This window comes from Rhinatrema bivittatum, chromosome 2, assembly GCF_901001135.1.
Source record: "Rhinatrema bivittatum chromosome 2, aRhiBiv1.1, whole genome shotgun sequence".
In the NCBI taxonomy this organism is placed as follows: domain Eukaryota; kingdom Metazoa; phylum Chordata; class Amphibia; order Gymnophiona; family Rhinatrematidae; genus Rhinatrema; species Rhinatrema bivittatum.
In genome coordinates, this window is record NC_042616.1 from 306,746,705 (window position 1) to 306,762,146 (window position 15,442).

The 15,442-nt window shown below is 49.4% G+C and overlaps 2 protein-coding genes across 4 annotated transcripts in view; one reads left to right on the forward strand and one right to left on the reverse strand.

Moving 5' to 3' along the window:
• The window catches only part of KIF15 (kinesin family member 15), a 428,798-nt gene extending 415,632 nt beyond the window's left edge, over nt 1–13,166 (reverse strand). Inside the window, exon 1 of one of the 2 annotated variants that reach the window (XM_029589694.1) lies at nt 13,044–13,166. In XM_029589694.1, coding sequence (XP_029445554.1) covers nt 13,044–13,065 — 22 coding nt within the window. In that variant the 5' untranslated portion in view covers nt 13,066–13,166. The remainder of the gene's footprint in view (nt 1–13,043) is intronic. The other variant, XM_029589695.1, reaches the window with a different exon arrangement.
• A 190-nt stretch (nt 13,167–13,356) lies between these two features.
• Nucleotides 13,357–15,442, forward strand: part of KIAA1143 (KIAA1143 ortholog) — a 42,792-nt gene continuing 40,706 nt past the window's right edge. The window contains exon 1 of one of the 2 annotated variants that reach the window (XM_029589696.1): nt 13,357–13,485. The gene's annotated coding sequence lies outside the window, so the exon portion shown is untranslated. Of the gene's footprint in view, nt 13,486–13,543; nt 13,662–15,442 lie in introns of those variants that run through there. The other variant, XM_029589697.1, reaches the window with a different exon arrangement.

Consider the following 15,442-nt stretch of genomic DNA (forward strand, 5'->3'; position numbering starts at 1 on the left):
ACGCCATCAGGGGGTCTATTTCTAGGGACACTTGTTGGCTTCTGGTTCCCCCCTGTCGGTTGATGTAGGCCACTGTTGTGGCGTAGTCTGACATTACTCTGACCGTTTTGTCTCGAAGTCTGTGAGCGAACCGCAGGCAGGCTAGTCTGACTGCCCGCGCTTCTAGGCGATTGATGTTTCATCCCGCCTCTTCTGTGTTCCACTGCACTTGGGCGGTTAACTCCTCGCAGTGTGCTCCCCATCCTCGTAGACTGGCATCTATGGTGAGTAGGGTCCAGGTTGGAGAGGATAGTCTTGATCCTCGGCTCATGTGGTTGGCCTGCAGCCACCACCGTAGCTGGTTCCGAACTCTGCCTGGGAGCGATAGACGTACGGTACAGTTCTGGGACTGTGGGCTCCACCGTGATAGAAGTGAGTGCTGTAGGGGCCTCAAGTGGGCTCGCACCCATGGCACAACTTCCAGTGTGGATACCATCAGCCAGAGGACTTGCAGGTAGTCCCATGCTGTGAGACGAGGATCGTTCAGCAAGGTCTGTAGCCGGTTCCACAGTTTTAATCTCCTTGTGGGGGTCAGGCTGACCTTGTCTTTGGTGTCGAATCGGACTCCTAGGTATTCCAGCGACTGTGAGGGTTGTAGGAAACTTTTGTTTGTGTTGACCACCCATCCTAGGCTCTCCAGTAGAGATATGACTCTGCTGGTTGCTTGGTGGCTTTCCTCTGGTGACTTTGCCCTGATCAGTCGTCTAGGTAAGGGTGGACAAGGATTCCTTCCTTCCTCAGTGTTGCCGCCACCACTACTATTACCTTGGTGAACGTCCGGGGTGCTGTGGCTAACCCGAAAGGTAGTGCCCTGAACCTGTAGTGACGGTTCACAACTTTGAAGCGTAGGTAGCGCTGGTGTTCCTGGTGAATTGGGATGTGTAGGTAGGCCTCCAAAAGATCCAGGGATGTGAGAAACTGTCCCGGTTGTATCGCCCTTATTACGGATCGCAGGGTTTCCATGTGGAAGCGGGGAATCCTCAGGTGGCTGTTGACAGACTTGAAGTCCAGGATGGGTCTGAATGTCCCCTCTTTCTTGGGGACGATAAAATAGATGGAATAATGTCCAGTATTTATTTCTTGTGGAGGCACTGGAGTTAAGGCCTCGAGGGCCAGTAATCTGGACAGTGTAGCTTCCACTGCCGCCCTCTTGAAAAGGTCATGGCAGGGGGACTCCACGAGCTTGTCCGGAGGGGTACGTAGAAAATCCAGGTAGTACCCTTCCCGAATGATGGCTAGGACCCACTTCTCCGAAGTTATCTCGACCCATCTGTGGTAGAATTGGGCTAGCTGCCCCCTATGGCTTCTTCCCTTGGACGGGTCAACTGAATCTCATTGTGGGGTGTGGCTGGGGCCTGTATCCAAGCTGGTACCTTTCTTGTTGTGCTTGTTCCGAAAGGACTGGTTCCTGCTCGTAGGGCAGGGCGCTTGATAGTTGTTCCTGTAAGGATTGAAGTGCTGTGAACTTCTGCCCCTGGAGGGCCTGGGGAAGAGTCGCTGGTTTCTCTTCATTTTATCCTCCGGCAGGCGCGGCACTGGGGACTCGCCCCATTTGTCGGCCAGTTTCTCTAGTTCGCTGCCAAACAGGAGGGATCCTTTGAAGGGCATCCTTGTGAGGCGCGCTTTGGAAGATGCGTCGGCCGACCAGCTTCGGAGCCAGAGTTGCCTTCTGGCCGCCACCACAGATGACACTCCTCTGGCCGCTGTAGGCAATAGGTCGGAGGCAGCGTCCGCGAGGAATGATACTGCTGGTGCCATGTCTTCTCCCGGGGTGTTGTTCCTGGTTTGGGATAAGCAGGCACTTGTCACCACTGTGCAGCAGGCCGCAATTTGTAGAGACATAGCAACTACGTCAAATGACCGTTTGAGGATGGATTCCAGACGCTGGTCGTGTGCATCCTTGAGCGCTGCTCCTCCCTCTACTGGGATAGTGGTGCGCTTAGAGACTGCGCAGACCATGGCATCAGCTCTTCGGCATGCAAGAAGATCTTTGGTCGCTGGGTCCAGGGGGTACATGGCTGCCAAAGCTCATCCCCCTATGAATGTGGACTCCGGGGCATTCCATCCCAGGTCAATCAACTGTTGTGTCGCTTGTAACAGAGGGAAATGGCGAGAGGTCTGACGAAGACCCTCCAATAGGGGGTTCGGTTTAGGTTCCCCCGAAGTACCTGGGCCCAGGATAGCGAGCTCCATCAGGCATTGGGTGACCAGGTCCGGGAGCTCGTCCTTTGTGAAGAAGCATCTCATGGTTCAGTGAGGCTCTGTCCCTGGAGGGAGCTCCCCCTCTTCTAGGGGCTCAGCTTCCTCTTCAGAGATGTCCGAGTCCCCATAGGTGGGGCTTCTGGGTAGTGGAAGCCTCTGCCTTGAAGGACCTGAAGCCTGAAGGTCCTCCGGCAGAACATGTGGCTGACCAGCTGGAGGTTCAGTTTGCATTTGCACAAAGGCGTGAATCCCCTTGAAGAACTCCACCCATGAGATTGACGCTGGATCTAAGCTGAGGGGGCGCTGGTTCTCTGGGGGTCCCCGTCTGTGGGGAGGTCCCACTGGGACCTGCTAGGTCAGGGGTACTCCCTGAGGAGCTAGTACTCGGCCCTGGGTGGGACTGGCCCTGAACTGGATCTCCCAGGGCCTCCTCACACTGTGTGCACAGGGCATTGGCCTCCTCGCTTTGTGCGGCTCTGATATGGCATGCTGGGCAGATGCCTTGAGCCTTTATCCCTGATTCTGGTGGTGCCATGGCTGTCGGCGCGTAAACTCTTATGCGCTCTGGTGCGCTTAAGATGAGCGTGAGTTGTGCGCACAGCTGTGCATCCAGCCATATATATGTGCCCAGCTCTGTGCGTGCAACTTATGCGCACAAGGTTTTATATTTATTTATTTAAAGTCTCTTCTATACCGATAGCCGTTCGCACATCGTATCGGTTTACATAAAACAAATAACTTTTGGGCAGAGCCCTTACAAGTAACAGACGAATACAATTAACAGGAAGTATGGATAATACTGAAAAGCATAACAAAAATCAATAAATACAACAACTATAATATAATAACAATGTACAGGATCCAGCGTTCGTAAAGCATTCTTAGTCAAAATTTGGCGGAGGAGGTAACAGGAATGGAGTGTTGAAATGTTACTCGATTGCTGATAGAGCGTTTTTTATATAGGGGGCGGTGACATGGGGTAAGCTTGCTGGAACAGCCAGGTTTTAAGTTTTTTTTTAAATTTGGGAGTGGAGGTCTCGATGCGTATATCATGAGGCAAGGAGTTCCATATTGTGGGGCCTGCAAGGGCAAAAGCTCTACTTATGGTGGAGGAGAGTTTGATAGATTTGATGGATTGGGTACGTAGGGTTCCTTGTAGGGCTGGGCGGGTAGTCTATGCGCACAAGTGCTTTGTGCGCCTAGCTCGGTTTTGTGCGCTCGGGCCGAACGGCGCGGTGAATAGGGCCAAGATGGCGACGGCGAGCACGCGGACAATATGGCGACCCCCTCGGAGGGTCTCCACGTGGGTAGACCCTTGGAAATAGCTGGGGCCTGGCCCTGCTAGAGCAGATCAACCCGGTGGCACTGGTCCCGGCCGGTGACCTGTGCTCTTCCTTGATCCTCGGAGACCGGATTCAAGCAGAAGATTTCTACCTTACCTTGTCTTCGGCCTTCCCGGTTTCGTCCCGGGCGGTCTCCGGCTGCGGGGGGAGAGGGCAAATACCTTCACCGCCACACTCGAGGCTGCATCCGCTGCCTCTCAGCTGCACCCGAGGATTGGGGGCTAGGCCCTCGCCGTGATTCGGCCACCGGACCGAGGCTTAGCTCCTAGGGACCACGGAAATCACCTCTGGAATCTCAACTGGGGAGGAACCCGAGGGTATCACCACAGGAGAGCGGGGGTAGTCTTCAAGTAGGTTTCTTCTTTAAAATTTGGTTTTCTTCTTTGAATTTGGTTCTAACGCTGTGAGAGCATGCAGATAGTCCCTAACTGCTATGGAGACGGAAAATACTGAAGAGCTGCACTTCCTGCAGTGGTATATGTACTAGGGGCCGACGTCAGATTGAAATCTGATCCGTCGCCAACTGCTAGCAGGAGTACACTATACCCATTGGTCCTGAGTCCATCTGCTACATGCTAGAAAACCGCGTTTAGATTCCAGGAAACTGCCAGCGGATGAGTAGGAGGTATTAGATGACAGAGTCCCTTCATGAAATGTCCCACCAGTAGATGGCAAAAGATAGCAGAACCATCCACATCCTGATGATATGCTCCTATGGCACTGAGGTGTACCCTCACCAAGGTGGTCTGCAGGCCAGATTCAGAGAGGAACAAGTAGTCCAGAAGAGCCGAGGGGGAGCAGGTGAAGGGGTCCAAACCGTGACCTTCAACACCAGGAGGAGAACCGTTTCCACTTCAGATTGTAGGATTTTCTGGTGGACAGTTTCCTAGATTCCAGAAGAAAGTGACACCGCCACCGGTAGGCTGAGGGCCTCAACCGTCAGCTGGTCAACATCCACAGTATGAGGGCTAGGGACCGGAGGTTGGGATGGCAGAGTCCACCCTGCTCTTGTATGATGAAGTCTGGTGCCGTTCCCAGTTGGATTGGGGGAAGCACTGGGAGCTCCCGAAGGGTTGGGTGCCAGACCTGACAGGGCCACGAGGGAGCGATCAAGATCATTGTGCCATGATCCTGCTGCAACTTCTGAAGTATCTTGGAGATAAGGGGTGGGTAGGCATACAGCAAGCCCATCCCCCAGTAGATTGAGAACATGTCGGCCAACAACCCTTTGTCCCTCCTGCCGAGGGAGTAAAAGTGGCATGCTTTCCTGTTCTCCCGAGAAGCAAAACAGGTCCACATCTGAGGTCATCCAGCAGCTGAAGAGACAATTCGCCACCTCCTGCTTGAGGGACTACTCGTGTGGTCTGAATTCATACTCAGAGCATCCCTGGAAGATACACCACCCAGAGAGTTATACAATTGGTGATGGCCCATGTCCAAACCAGAAGTGCCTCTTGGCAGAGAGGGAACGATCCAGTTCCACCCTGCTTGTTCAGGTACCACATGGCCACCTGATTAATCCTGGTACACACAGACACTTTGTTCACCAGCAGCTCCCAGAACATCCATAGGGCATATTGGACGGCCATCAGCTTCAGAAGGTTCATTTGGAGCCTCCTTTCCTGAGGCAACCAGAACTCTGCATGCAATACCTCAGGACATGTGGTCCCCACCCTGTCTGAAAAGCATCAGTGGTGAGTGAAACCTGGGGCAGAGCTGCTGCAAACAGGGAGCCCAGCAGCAGATTCTCGGAGACAGGGCACAAATGAAGTGAAAGTTGCAGTTTGTCCGAGACCACAATGGGAGCATGTAGGTCCTGGGATGCCTGACACCACTGGGAACGCACTGTCCATTGTGCACGGCGTATGTGTAACTGAGCTAACGGGGTGACATGCACCTCCGCTGCCATATGGCCAAGCAGCTGGAGCAAGTGGTGAGCAGATACCTGGGTGCGACCGGAAATATGATGTGCAGGAGCTGCCAAGGTCTTCGCCCTGTCCTGAGTTAGGCCTTGTTCGGGACAGTGTCCAGGGGTGCCCCAATGAAGTCCAGTTGGCTGGCTGGCTGCAGGTGGGACTTGGGTTAGTTGATCAAGAAACCCAAGGCAATCAGTGTGTCTATTGTGAGGCACATGGCCACCCGAGCCCCCTGGATCGAGCTACCCTTGATGAGCCAGTCGTCAAGGTAGGGGAATACATGAACACCCTACCTGCGAAGTTGGGCACCAACAACTGCCAGACATTTGGTAAAGACCCAGGGAGCAGATATCAGACTGAAGGGAAGGACATAATACTGGTAATGCTGGGGATCCCCCCCAAAAATGGAGGTACTGCCAGTCCCCATGGAAAATGGGGATTATGGGTGTATGTATCTTGCAGACTGAGGAAGCCGAGCCAGTCGCCCCCTCCCTTGAGAAGAGGGATTAGAGGACCCAGCGAGACCATCTTGAACTTCTTTCACCGAGAACCGATTTAGGGCTTTCAGGTCTAGTATGGGCCTGAGACCTCCCGGTTTCTTGGGGATAAAATACCGGGAGTAGAACCCTGTGCCTTGCTGGCCGGTGGGAACCGGCTCGACCACCTGCATGGAAAGGAGGGCAGAGAGTTCTGCTTGAAGTGTTTGATCATTCTCTACTGTTCCCCATCCTGGAAAAGGTGGGGAGCGGGGTGGAAGTTGTTGGAAATGAACCCAGTAACCCTGGCAGACGATGGATAGGACCCAGTGATCCAACATGATCATGCTCCAAAGATCCGCAATGAGTCGAAGACTTCCTCCAACTAGGAGGCCAGAGTTCTGCTGCTGGCTCTGACTCCCTCACCCGCCAGTCAAAAACCGGAGGCAGGGTTTTGCGGTGGGGCCGTGGTTGCCTCTGTCTGGGTTTCACCACTTGTGCTGAGGTCTAGATCTCATGGCAGGAGGGTAATACCTGCGGGGCCAGTGAAAAGGCCGCTTTGGATATGACAGAGCAGGCTTCCTAGCCAACGATTGTTGAAGGGTCTTGATAGTCCTTCAGCTGAGCCACAGCCTCTTTGATCCGGTCACCAAACAGGTTCTCCCCAGTACAGGGAAGGTCTGCTAGATGGTACTGGATCTCTGGGCGCAAGTCAGATGCCCATAACCATGCTGTGCGCCGGGCCCCAATGCATCTGACCTCATGGCTGTTTCAAACACGTATGACGCACGAACTTCGTGTTTGTCACATTCGAGGCCCTGCTGAACAACATTCTGAAACTCCTCCTGATACTGAGGTAGACTCTCACCAAATTCTTGAGCTTGCTCCCACAAGTTTCAAGAATACTGCTCCATGTAGAGCTGATAACCCGCTATGTGGGCACTGAGCATAGCACTCTGGAATACATGCCGACCCAAGGAATCTAGGGCTTTGTGCTCTCGCCCTGGTGGCGCAGACAAATGGGTGCGCACCCTCAACCTTCTTGAGGGCTGACTCGTTTGGGAGTTGGCAGCAGTAAAACCCAGTGGACGTTTGAACTAGGTACATCATGTCACTTGTGGCACTGAAATTGGATGCTCCCATAAGTGAGTTACCAGGTCCTTGAAAAAGTCATGGATGGGCACCGCCACTACCTCCTTCAATGCATCCATGAACTGCAGGATCTCGATCATTTTGTGTCTAGAGACCTGCTCCATCAACAGCTGAAAAGAGACTGAATCGGCCATGGCCTTGACAAACCCTGCGAAGGAGAGATCCTCCGGAAGGGATCGCCACCGTTCCTCTGGCGAGGAGGGTTCAGAAGGTAAATCTTCTGACTAATCTGACGAAGAGATAGATGCTTCCCCTTCCCAGGGGTCATATGGGGGCTCACCTAGCTGCGGTCCTCCGGTGAGGCAGAAGGGGGTGAAGACCACCCAAATGCAGGGGCCAGGACTTGATGGCATCGGAGGGCCTCTAATTCGAGGGATCCGATGGCGCCGAAGGAAATTGGTGGAATCAACGCCGAGGGCACAGGGTGAAGGGTCACCGCGAGCCTCCAGCCCACCATCGAGCTCGAAGGCCTGTCCTATTATGAGTCACTCACCAGTAGGGGGGCCGGTGGCGATGGCAGTAGTGTGCTCAGGGGGCCTCTGAGGGGCTTGAGGCACAGGTGCCGGCTGCGTAGGAAGCATACCAAGCAGCATATCAAGCCTTTCCAGCAATGATGTGAGCACCGGTGGAGCAGGTTTTGTGGTGGAGGCGGTACCCGGGGAACCACAGGCTCGAGGCCCTGTAGGGCCCAAATGACCGTCATCCACACACGCCTTTCGAGCTCCTCCTCAAATGCTTGAGAGGAAAGCAGTTTGAGGAGGAGCAGGTGGAATCAGGAGAGGGACAGATCCCTCCACTGGAACCGGTGGGGGGGGGGATGACATCCTCTGCCCGTGACCGCTTCGTCGATGCCCTTTCACAGTACATTTTTAGAAGATCAATGTTGATGTTTCCTGGACCTCTCCTGGTGGTCCCCACGATCCTTCCCCGAAGCAGAGGGGCACGTCGAGGAACCTGAACGGGAAGAGGCAGACAACGGACAGTTTCCTACACCCACATCAGGAGCAAGCCCAACAGGCGCAGGGGAACTTGGGGCCTGGGCCTCCTTACCGAGCAGTATGGAGGTCACTGACACTAGGGATTGCTCAGAACATTCAGCCCTGAACAATTTCTCCATTTTGTCGAGGCAGGCCCTGTGACTTAGGGGTCATTTGGGCACAAAGATCAAAAACATGGACATCATAGGAGGCCCTCCCAGGCAAAAGACAGACCTCATTGGGGTCTGAGAGGGTCATTATCCGCGGGCACCAGCAGAAACCGGATGATGGCATCAGAAAAAGAATGCGACGCACGCTGGATGGCTGGTGGGTATACGGAAGCAGCAATGGCGGCGATCAACCGCAAAGACCTGAGGAAACTTACCGATCTCCGAAAAGAGGGAAAGGGACCTTACGAGATGCATAGAAAAAATGTTTTAGGAAAAATAGCACGAGCTCCTGAACCGAGTGGCGACAGCTTTGTGGAAAAGAAGAGACTGAAGAGGGACCAGGCGTGAACGCGGTTTAGCAGTATGCTGGGCATGTTCAGTGTGCCAGTCAGTTTCTAGAAACTTTGACAAAATGTTTTCCGTGCCGGGCTTCATCCGATGTCACCCAGTTGTGAGGGCTACTATCCTGCTTGTCCTTGGAGAAAGAAATTAACGCCTGCTCTGGGCAGGCGTAAATTTCTCATTAACAAAATGTGCGGAACTCGCACACATTTTTTTCTTGGACCTGGGGTGAATAGCTAATAGCCTCATTAACATGCATTTGCATGTGACAAGCTCTTTTAGTTTCACAGGGGTTGGACATGCATTTTGGATGCACTAATCCCCTTATGGTATAAGGGATTGTGGATGCAGGTCCATCCACGGGTTAAACAGTGCACTCAGCTAAGCGTGCTGTATTGTATCGGTCTGATAGTAAATAAAGGCAGAAAAAGACCAAAATGGTCCATCCAGTCTGTCCAGCAAGGTGTTTACAGTCATTGTTGCTCCTGTAGGCTACCGGCAAAAAATTCTACTGAATACAGACCTATGTTAAAAAAAAAAAAAAACCACCAGTAATTAAGTGGTCACCTAGCTATATCAATTTCCTGATCTATGCTTTTTTTTTTAAACCCTCTTGTTAAAACAATTGCCCAAATCATATCAGCTCCTAGAGACCCCCCTTACAGACAGGTTAAAAAAAAAAATAAAGCCGAGTTTTTCCTCTTCACTTCTCCCCTAAATGGGAAAATGAAACCACTACCTGAACCTAATAAAACCATCACCACTTAAAACCAAACTTTTAAGGCATAAGATTACCACACTGTCCCCAAAGACACTGCAAACAATGAATTTTTTGTTACTTCTTGCAAGTGACATTTTTGTCGTTATCACTTCCTTCACACACACACCCGAACATAGTTCTTCACTTGACCAGATAGGGAATTCTCGAAAGCTCGTCACAGATGTATTAAGTTAGTCCAATAAATAAGCGTGAGGGTAGCTTGCTTATTACGGCTGTTACTACCCTAAACCAATTAAGCCTGATACATCACTTTAAATGCATATACAGCACTGCTTTGCTTAACGGTAGGGGGAAATGTGGAAAACAGGATTTACATTCAGACAACATCCAACAAGGCATTGATCTGTGCAGTCTGGGTAACCAAGCATCAGGGTAACTTGCTGGATGCAGCGATTACTACCCTTAACCATTAAGCCTTATGCTCACCTTTGATGCAACTCCAACATTACTCTCTGCATCAATGACAGGGGATGGCAGGAAATTTGAATCAAACAGTTACCAACAAGGGCCCTGAACTTGGTGGTTGATGAAACATAAGTATGGGAAAATAAGTGTGGGAGCTTGCTGGGCAGACTGGATGGGCCGATTGGCCTTTTTCTGCCGTCATTTCTATATTTCTATAAAGTAGTGGTTCTCAAGAGGTGTGTTGGGACACACTGAAGTGTTGTGAGATCCTGAGAGGTGTGCCGCAGGGCCAGCAGATGGCTACTTCCTTAGCAGCCCGGGTGGGAGTTAGTCGGCTTCTCTTACATTGGGCTACTCTCACTTCCCTTCTGGCCCAGTGGCTGTTGTCTCCTTCATGCAGATCTGATGGGATGCAAATTTTATCTTCCCCTGCTGAGTCTGGGAGTGATGCTGATTATCTCTTCACCCCATGGAGGGTGGGGATGCTGGGAAGATTAAGGTGGAACAGAGAGGGAGAGTGGGGGCTGCTGAGCAGAAAGGGGTGGGAAACAGGGGATCAGGTTAACTGGGTAGGCAGGGAGATGGGATGAAGGGGTAGGGAAAGTCAAGCAGCAGAGAGAGGGAGCACAGGGAAGAGGATGTGGGGAATCAGGAATGCTGGGCAGGGATATGAGTGAGCAGATGACTGAAGGGGAGTAAGTGGGAAAAGTGAAGGATGATTGAGCCATGGAAAGAGAGTGACAGGGTGCAAGAGCCATAATGTGTCAGTGTTGGGAATGTGCATTTCTTCTATCTTTCAGGCCAATAAAGTAAAATGCGTTCAGGCCAAGCACAACTTTAGCCCCTGTTTGGACGCACGTTTTCCACACGCTGTTTTTACCCCTTATATAGTAAGGGGTAATAGTACATGGAAAACACACGGCCAACACCCCCCCCCCCTCCCCGAAACTAATAGGGCCCACAACATACAAATGCATGTTGATGAGCCTATTAGTCCCACACCATACAGAAAGTAAAATGTGCAACCAAGCCGCACATTTTACTCTCAGAAATTAACTTCTGCCAAAGGCAGGAGTTAATTTTGGCCGGCACCAAGAAAGTGTACAGAAAACCAGAAAAAACTGCTTTTCTGTACACCCTCCGACTTAGTATCACAGCGATATTAAGTAGGAGGCCCAAAAATAAAAAAAAAAAACAAAAAAAAAAAAAAAACCTAAAACTGCCCACGGCCCGGAAAACAGACACTCAATTTTGCCACCTTCCGTTTTCCGAACCCATGGCTGTCAGCTGGTTTGACAACCAACACCAGTAAAATTAAGCGTCGGCTGTCAAACCCGCTGACAGCCACCCGCTTCTGTCAATAAGAAGCTTCTGTCAATACAGACAATACCAACCAATCACTACAATGTTTTACTTCTTGTTAAACTTTTTATCTCTCCTCTAACTCTAATCCCAGTTAGAATAACCCCTGTTTTATTGTAACTTTTTCTTCTACGCACTTGTTATACTTTTGTAATGTATACTCTTACGTTTTAGCTATGTACGTTATAATGTATTGCTCACCCCTTGTTTTATGTAAACCGACATGATACGAACTGCCGTGAATGCCGGTATAGAAAAACACAAATAAATAAAAATAAATAAATAAATAAGGAGGCGCTAGTGTCCCTAGTGCCTCATTACAACGGGCCCTAATTTGCATATGTTTGCTTAGTGAATCACATGCCCAGGAGAGTGGCCTGGGCACGCTCACTGGCTTTCCCACACAGTTTACTGTATCAGCCCATATGTACTTTGTTTAATATAGGAGGATATGAATTTCTGTTTCTAACTCTCCAGTTTTGCACTGCTTGCGGAGTGGTTTTTTAAAGTTTCCATTCCAGTTTGTGTCTCCACATTTGTAATTTGTGACCTTTTATTCTGCATCTGGTAAAGATCTTTGTGTATGACTAAGGTGAGGTCTTTTACTAGTTGGTACAGATTTGTATCAATCTTCTTTGTTGTGTTTTCTCATTCTCAATAGGACATGAATTGGTGCGACACTGCTGCCTTTTCATACGAATGGTATTGCAATGGAATGGAAGGTATGCTCTACGTGCCAAGCTTTTATTTTTTTCTTCATGTTTTGTATTTTACAATGCATTAGTAACAAGGGAGTTTGTGTTTGTTACTGAGATAGCACCCGAAGCAGAATACCTTTTTTATATAGTCAGTTGTATATGAAATATCTTAGTTCTGTTCTGGCAGATGTTTACAGGCGTGACACACTGGACACTTGACCATCACATATACTCTGCATCCATTGTTTGGGGCCGGAGAGAGAAGGGGGGGGGGGTCCTGTGGATGCAGAGTATATGTGATGGTCAAGTGTCCAGTGTGACCCGCCTGTAAATATTATCTGCCAGGTGTGTCCCAATAGAGAAAAGGTTGAGAACCACTACAATGAAGTATCCCCTACAACTTGTCAGTAGGGACCAAAAACAACTAGCCCTAAATAAACATTTTTTTATTTATTTATTAACTTTTATTTACCGACATTGGTGAAGCACATCATGCCTGTTTACAATGAACTCAAGCAGGAAATACAATAAACAATATAACATTGATAACAGAAACAAAAACAAAAATATAAATGAACCAAAGGAGCTATAAAATAAGGGAGGATATGGGAAGGAGAGGTGGGGGGGGGGGATAGGCAGGGGGGGGGCAGGGCATGGGGGGGGGGAGGGAGTAAAGGGGGGTAGGTAGGGGTGTGGGAAAGGGGGGGGATGGGAAAGCAGATGGGAGAAGGCATAGGTAGATGAAGTAAAAACAAAAAATAAATTAGAAAAGAGGGGGACTATGTACAGTTGAAGTGTGTACAGGTACCATTAACTTAAATATTACTATGGAAGAGTAGAAAAACCGGCCGTATTAACTGGGCGACGGTATTCACTAGGATGTAGTTTATTTAAAGGGTATACTGGAGGTGTAGAGGGGGAAAGAGGAGTACTGGGGGAATTGGTGGTGGCCGGGTGGCAAAGGGATCGGGGGTGGCTAGGGGGTGGGATATAAGTACTGGAGATGAGCAGAGCGTCGGTGGCTCTGAAGTAAGGCTTCGTGACGCTTGGTTATTAAAGAGAGCAGGGAAACAGCCGCACGGTGCTGCCCTGGGAGAAAGGGAGCGCAGAGTTACTCTCGCAAGCCCCCCCTCCCCGGGGAGCCCATCCCGCATCAGAAGGCCCGCGCATGAACGTCTACCTTTCGGGACGACCATCGCCATCCTGCCCGCGGCGTCTTCAGTCTCCCGTCCCCGTGATCACCCGCTACACCGACCAACACAAAATGGCGACACGTTCAAATTTGGCGCTAATGCTACCGAAGCGCCGCCCTTTAGTCAATGATTTCCTCGTCCCGCCCCTCGCACTTCCCCCTCCCCCTCCCACCGGTTCTTTCAAGCGGACTAGCGCGCGAGCGTCGGTAGCGCTGCTCTGCGCCGCGTCGTCACGTGATTCAGAAAGTAAGCGCAGGGTTGGCCGACGTAAGATCGCTACAACGGGGTGGGTTTTCCCTACCTGCTTCCGGAAATCAGCCAATCAGCAGAGTCCGCTCTCTAGGCTAGCCAATCTGCTGCGTTACCTTCTGACGTCCGTGACGTCCGTCCGTCTGACTACTAGGGCTGCGCTGCTCGCTCTGATGTGAGGTCGGTATTTCGTGCTGTTTCTGCTGCTTTAGTTTCTCTCTGGATGTATAGGGAGGAGGAGGAGGAGGAGGAAAATGTACGGTGGGGTGTTTGACTTTGCTGCTGCTTCTCCGTGTCTCCTTTTTCCACCCTTCCCCGGCTCGGAGACAGCCGAAGAGAGCCGTGACGGATTAAAGGTGCTGAGGGCCCCTCTAGATTAGGTTCCCCCAACCTAATTCCTCACAGCATCTCTTTAGCAAGAAGCGGAAAGTCTCCCTACTCCTGTCCGGTTCAAGTGAGGGAGGAGATGGGAATCCGAATCCACGCTTACTCCGGTGCCACAGGCTGAAAAAAAATCTTTTTTTTTTTTTTTAAATTTATTTATCAGATTTTCCATTTTACACATCAGAAAAAATAATCATCTATAACATACGCTGTTTGTTTTTTTTACAGAAACATTTCACCATAATCATTTTCCTCTAATAACCATTACAGCTTAGTATATGATTAGTTTATATCTTATCTAACTTTCATAAAGATAACTTGAGGAGGAGGCAAGTGAAAACTTTTAGAGGAGAATTTTAAGAAAAACTCATTATTAAATTAATAACAGGGCATTAACATAGCTTTTTCTTCGGTTACCTAATTGTTTTACCCTTAAACATTGGTCAGTATTGGAGAGGAGGTAGTGGATAATCTAGCCTCCACAAATTTCTTAAACTGTTCAAAAAAAATATTTTATCTTCCCTCTCCCTCCAAATCAAAATGAAGGACTGATTATTAATAACGTATACTAATAGCTGCTATTCTTAAGCAAAGGTTCTTTCCCTTCCCTGTCCCATGCTTTCCTGTGCTCAGGGAGGAGCTTCTGTGTCAACACCACAGCATGTGCAGAGTGCTGCTGTATGTTTTACCCAGGTCCTTGCCCACTTCAGCCCTAAAATGCATTTTTATTTTGTTTTCTAGAAATCTTAAATCTAATAGAACTGCCCTTTAACTTTTTTTTAATAGTTCCAATTTCTTACTTTAATAAAGCAATTCTTTTAAAGTCAGTTAATTCTACCAGCTTATTTTTTTTGTTCCGCGAAAAATGTTTATAGTGCTGTACTCGGCCCATTCAAGGAGTGTTGGGGCTGCCAGAAATTGACAAAATGGGTAATATACTCCGATAGGGGAGTTACATTCCAGTCAGGCTGCTTTACTGGCTGTTCCAATCTACAAGATAGTGCTGAAAGCAAAGAACCGAACAGCAATATTAAAACCACAAATAAAATACTATAAAATGCATAATAACATTGGAACAATGAAAAAGGCCAGTGTAGTCCTAGAATCGCCTTCGACAGCCTAGACATTTTTTAAATAAATAATAGAAATGAAGGCAACCCCACAATCGAGTTTGTCTGGCAGGCTGTGGTGATAGAATTAATTGTCCGGTAATAACTAGAAGGCCTAGCAGAAGTACCTGCATAACTCTATCTGGCAGGCTCCACAGGGTACTGGTTGCTATTTAGATTATAATAGAGCCTTGTGGATAGATGTGGGAAGCATGCTGAATGTGAACTTAAGTGGTGGATTTTATATGCTCATCTGCTGAAAATAGTGGCATATAAATGGGGGAAAGGAGAGAGATCTTACAAGCAATCTAACTATTGCTCACAACTTGGATATACCCTTGCAATGTGGAAAAGAATAACTGATCAGACTCCATGAACCTTTTCCTGAACATACCCAGATCAAGCCAGACAAATGGGTTTTATTCATCTCTACCAGCAGATGGAGGTAGAGAACACAACTTTGGGCACTGCCACATATACGAGAGTGCCACCTGCAGTCCCTCAGTATTTCTCTATCTCCAGCACATGGTACAGGTGCTTATGACCCGTTTTACTGTTAATAACCACCTCTGTTCTGACCCGTTTTAATGTTAATAACCACCTCTGTTCTCTGTATGGCCCTGAGCGAACGTTGTCATTTCATT